Raw genomic sequence first — 5,715 nt, 5'->3', positions numbered from 1 at the left:
ATTTAATTAAGACGATAATATGAGTTTCTTCTCATTCTATCTTGCTGAGTTACAGACAATGCCTCTGAATAGCAATCAATTTACGAAATTTGTATGTGTAGTTCTGATAAAAAGAAAACTTAAAAATATTGCACTAATACATGTAAGTTCAGTAATTATTTGAGTGAGATTGTTAATGCGTAAAAACAAATTAATATGATTCTGTATTTGCTTTTTAACTAGAGTTATTATTATGTGACAATTCAATAATTATGTGACAAAAAAAAAAATTAAACGATTTTTTTCTAATTATGTGTCAATCAAAGTGCACTTATGGCTACAACTTCTAGGGTGGCCAAGAAGAAATCATATTTGGTGATCGTGCTACGTGGGTAAATTCTCAGTATTATAAACTTGAACAAATTAATTAAGATATTACTCGTTCCATTTTTTGTGATGCAGTTATTACTTAGAGAGTCAAACAAGTTTATTTTTTACCGTAATTTTTTTTATATACATTATAAATATCTTAAATTGGTAATTGTAGCTTGCATTAATGTTTATGTAGTTATACATATAATAAATTTTTAAAAATTAGAGTAAATTTGAAATTCATACCGAAAACTAAATAATTTAACTCTTGAATCGTCTCACATAAAGTGGGACGGAGGAAGTATACACGAAATGCCACTAATTTTTTCCTTCTGGCAAATTTAATGGTAAGAGTAGGCTTCCATTAAAAGTTCGTTGGGGTAGTTGAACCCCCCACCCCTACCCCTACCCCTACCCCCTCTACTCCACCCACACTTTCCCTACAAGCTTCTCAATACACTCTTTAAATTCTCATACTACTAAGTTTTTTCCCTCTCAACACAACCCTCTTTCCATCTACCATTCTTCCTTAGTGTTTTTAAAACTCATTATCTTTTCTCACTTGGGTATTTCTTGTTTTCATTTGAAGAAAAAAAAAATCCAAGAAAATCCCTTATTTCACTTGTTATTGTTGATTGATTTGTGGGGTTGGTTCCAATTCTTGTGAATAGATTATACATACAATGGGGGATGAATCAACTGGAAAAGTTTCAATTGAGGCTCAAGAAAGAAGTAGTAATAACAAACTTCCTAATTTTCTCCTATCAGTTAAACTCAAATATGTGAAACTTGGCTACCATTATTTGATTAGCCATGTTATGTATTTGTGTCTTGTTCCAATTTTAGGTGCTGTTTCTGTTCATCTTTCTACACTTACTGTAGAAGAAGTTGTCCAATTATGGAACCAACTCAAATTCAATCTTGTTACAGTTATTTTATGTTCAGCTCTTATGGTTTTTTTGGCTACACTCTATTTTATGACTAGGCCAAGAAAAGTGTACCTAGTCGATTTTTCGTGTTACAAACCTAAACCAGATGTTATGTGTCCTAAGGAATTATTTATGGAAAGATCAAAACAAGCTGGGATTTTTACTGATGAAAATTTGGCATTTCAAAAGAAAATATTAGAGAGGTCAGGTTTAGGACAAAAGACATATTTTCCAGAAGCACTTTTGAAAGTACCACCAAATCCTTGTATGGCTGAGGCAAGAAAAGAAGCTGAAATGGTTATGTTTGGTGCAATTGATGAATTGTTGGAAAAAACTGGTGTTAAGGCTAAGGATATTGGGATTCTTGTGGTGAATTGTAGCTTGTTTAATCCAACTCCTTCACTTTCTGCTATGATTGTTAATCATTATAAGCTTAGAGGCAATATTATGAGTTATAACCTTGGTGGTATGGGCTGTAGTGCTGGATTAATTTCAATTGACCTTGCCAAGCAGATGCTACAGGTTTGTTCCTTTGCAAGACAATTTTTTTTTAATATTAGTGTTAGTATTAATGGTAAAGTTGTTTTTGTGTGACCTATATGTCACGGGTTCGAGCCGATAAATCAGCCATTGGTGCTTGCATCACGGTAGGTTGCCTACATCACACCCACTTTGGGTGCGGCCCTTCCTCGGACCCTGCATAAACACGAGATGCTTCGTGAATCGGGCTGTCCTTAGTGTTAGTATAAAGTATTTTTACAATATCAAGTTAAGTTACCTGCAATAACAGGGTAATTGTTTATAACAAATTTGATGTAATTACCTGAAAATATAGTAGATAATATGCCATAATATGTTAAATTACACTGGTACTAAATTCTTTACAATATTTAGATCAATGTCGCTTGAACTTTCTAAAAATGCCGACGGGTTTGTGCTGGATCCTTTAAAAGTAATGCAACTTTGCATGATCTGAGACCAGTGCAACAACATTTTTGAAGAATCCAACAAACTTTTTTTTTCCTTTGTGAGAATATTAGGTTGTAGTACTTGTTGGGAGCCTACATATAAGGTGTATGGATCTTTTAATGGTGTGAGGCCTTTTGGGGAAAACCGTGCGACCTTGGCCCAAAACGGACAGTATCACATCATGTTAAATGTATCTTTGGACCGTTTTAACCTAACAGTACTAGTTTTGGTTGCACCTTAGGTTATATCCAATCAAGCCTTTTATTTATTTTCTGGTTATAACTTGTATGATATATAGAGAAACTTTAGAATAAAGAACTTCTAATTTGTTTTAAATGATAGTTTTACTATTTGGATAATGGACCTCAATATGGAGTGAATTAAATTTATAGGACGAATTTATATAATTGGCTCCAACTAATTTGAGATGTAGACATTAGTTGATTAATCAATTCGTTTTAAGCCTTCATCGAGATACACATAAAGATGTGACATGATTTTCTGAAATCGGTATTAAAGAATTAACCTATCATTTCTTCAATTCAAGTGGACATGGCCAATTTAATGTCGAATGTCTTCTAACTGCTGGCTTTTAATGCTAATTCCACTTCTCAAAAAGGTCCTTCATACTTTATCTGTTCCTTTTACTTATCCACTTTGAACTTTTCACGTCCCTTAAAAAAATAATAGTTGTAGTATATATTTTACCGTATAACCCCTAATAATGATAACATTTCAAAAGGTCTTGAGAAATAATTTTGAAAATGAGCAATTAATGATAAGGGCAAAACAGAAAAAAAATTTTTATCTCTTTTGATTTAGTATAGTGAAAAAGTAAAAGTAAAAATATATTTTTAGTATAGTGGACAAGTAAAAATGAATGGAGGGAGTATTAACTTTCTCCCACGTGGGAAACTGAACTCAGTTTTCTACCTATGGTCTTAGATTTTCCATTGTGCTTTAATTTCCTTACTAGAAAAAGGGGCAGCCTGGTGTATAACGTATCCCGCGTTTACGTAGGGTCCGGAGAAGGACCGCACCCTAAGGGGTGTGATGTATGCAGTCTACTATGATACAAGTATCAGTGACTCTGATTCTACGGTTAGAACATGTGACCTATATGTCACACGGAAACAACTTGATCGTTGTTCTAAGGCTCCCCTTCTTAATTTCCTTACTAGAAAAAGCAATTAATAATAACTTGTCAATGCTAACTTTCCATATGTTATCACATGTTGTTGTAACAGGTGCATCCCAACTCTTATGCACTAGTAGTCAGTATGGAAAACATAACACTCAATTGGTACTTTGGCAACAACAGATCAATGCTTGTTTCAAATTGCATTTTCAGAATGGGTGGTGCTGCAATTTTACTATCAAATAAATCATCAGATCGTCGTCGTTCAAAATATCAACTCATCCACACAGTACGTACACACAAAGGTGCAGATGACAAAAGCTATAGTTGTGTGTTTCAAGAAGAAGATGACAACAAAAAAATTGGTGTAGCATTGTCAAAAGACCTAATGGCTGTAGCAGGAGAAGCCTTAAAAACCAACATCACAACTCTCGGGCCAATAGTCCTCCCTATGTCCGAACAACTACTATTTTTCATCACATTAGTCGCGAGAAAAGTTTTCAAGATGAAAATTAAACCGTATATACCAGATTTTAAGTTAGCGTTCGAGCATTTCTGTATTCATGCAGGTGGAAGGGCGGTGTTGGACGAGTTAGAGAAGAATCTTGAGTTAAGTCAATGGCATATGGAGCCCTCAAGAATGACATTATATAGGTTTGGAAATACTTCAAGTAGTTCATTGTGGTATGAATCGGCATATACTGAAGCTAAAGGGAGAATTAAGAAAGGAGATAGAACATGGCAAATTGCATTTGGTTCAGGTTTTAAATGTAACAGTGCTGTGTGGTGTGCACTTAGGACAATTAATCCTGCTAAGGAGAAGAATCCTTGGATGGATGAGATTGATGAATTCCCAGTTCAAGTACCTAGAGTTGTAACAATTAATGATTCCTAAAGTTTGATTTTTGGGAAGCAATTATGTGATCTTTGTAATATTACCTTTGTTATTATTATTACTAGGTGGATATGTACTTTGATTATGCTTTAAGAAAGCAATACAATTACTTCTTTTAGCTAATGTACATTGCTGTATTTTTCGTTTTTTTTTGTTGCTATTTTTGGCGGTGTGTTTATGGAGAGGTAGAGTTAGGCTTAAGTTGGGGAGATCAGGTATTAGACAGGACATGGTGTAACTTCAGCTTACCAAGGACATGACCTTGATAGGAGGGTGTCGATGTCGAGAATTAATGTAGAATGTTAGTAGGTAGTCGAGTGTATCTCTTTTTTATTCCTGTAGTATTAGTATTATTCTCGTATTTTCTTATACTTAGATCTCTGTTACTACCTGTTATTTCTTTTGCTTCGATTTCCTTATCAAATTATTTTGTTGTTGTCCCTGCTTGTTGTTACTACTTTTTTATCTTTCTTTGAATCGAGGGTCTATTGGAAATAGTTTCTCTACTTTCACCAGATAGGGTAAGGGCTACATACTACTCTCTCCGGACTCCATTTGTGGGATTACACTTGATTTGTTATTGTTTTTATTGTTATATTAACTTTATATATATATATATATATATATATATATATATATATATCTAACTTTAAATATGAACAATGGACATAAGATCAAATTAATGTGAGGTTCTAAAAATATCTAATTTTAAATGTGAATATGGCCGCGAGCATCTTGATTAGTTGTTGTAGCAAAGTATAACATATTTAAATATAACATACATAAATTATATCTATTTTATAGTTAACAATTTTAAAAAATGTTTGGAAAAATAGTAGCCAAAGAAAATAGTGTTTGACTCAATAGTAATGTGTCACCCTTCTAAGACAGACGGAGTATTAAGCCATTTGGGCATCAAATATTATATCAGAATTTTCAAATATTAGTATTTGCAAATAATATTTGGTCATTATAACTTTCAATTTACAAATATTAGATTATTGTATTTATAATAATAGTGAAATATTGAATGCCGCGTGATAAAGCACTGAGAAGCTGTAGAAATATGAATATGTTAATTGTTAGGCAAGTTGGAAACCAGCTGTTTCTTTGTTAATATGAGAAAGAGGGAACTGAAAAGAAAAAAGGGAGGGGACAGGGAAGCCTGAATTTAAAGTTTATAAATTCGGAATTTTAGTTATATTAATTTATTGTGTTTTAATTTAATATTTTGTACATATTCAATACTTTTATTAAGACAAATATAAAATTTAGATTAAAGTTATTAGGTTCGGTCGAACACATAACCAATAAACTAACTCCGGACCTGGGTGGTATAAAGACTTGGAAATTGCTGCAGAGGAGCTGCTAATTTCTGGGCTAAGTCTGAAAACTTGAAGGACTCGACAATTTGCTGGAAATGCTGAGTACAG

General features: G+C 33.1%; 1 protein-coding gene across 1 annotated transcript; it reads left to right on the top strand.

The window, feature by feature from the left end:
• The first annotated feature begins 848 nt into the window (after nt 1-848).
• LOC107780360 (3-ketoacyl-CoA synthase 20) lies at nt 849-4,400 on the top strand. The gene is made up of 2 exons (XM_016600882.2): nt 849-1,802; nt 3,497-4,400. Exons 1-2 carry the CDS (start codon nt 1,035-1,037, stop codon nt 4,280-4,282), a joined length of 1,554 nt encoding a protein of 517 aa, XP_016456368.1. The 5' UTR covers nt 849-1,034; the 3' UTR covers nt 4,283-4,400.
• The last annotated feature ends 1,315 nt before the right edge of the window (nt 4,401-5,715 follow it).

The sequence above is a fragment of the Nicotiana tabacum genome, chromosome 14 (assembly GCF_000715075.1).
Source record: "Nicotiana tabacum cultivar K326 chromosome 14, ASM71507v2, whole genome shotgun sequence".
NCBI classification, from domain to species: Eukaryota; Viridiplantae; Streptophyta; class Magnoliopsida; order Solanales; family Solanaceae; genus Nicotiana; species Nicotiana tabacum.
This window is presented reverse-complemented; position numbering and strand designations above follow the sequence as displayed.

Coding starts and splice junctions, on each gene's coding strand:
- LOC107780360 (XM_016600882.2), top strand. CDS start 1,035: ATGGGGGATGAATCAACTGGAAAAGTTTCAATTGAGGCTCAAGAAAGA. Junction 1,803..3,496: donor TTGCCAAGCAGATGCTACAG/GTTTGTTCCTTT, acceptor TTGTTGTAACAG/GTGCATCCCAACTCTTATGC.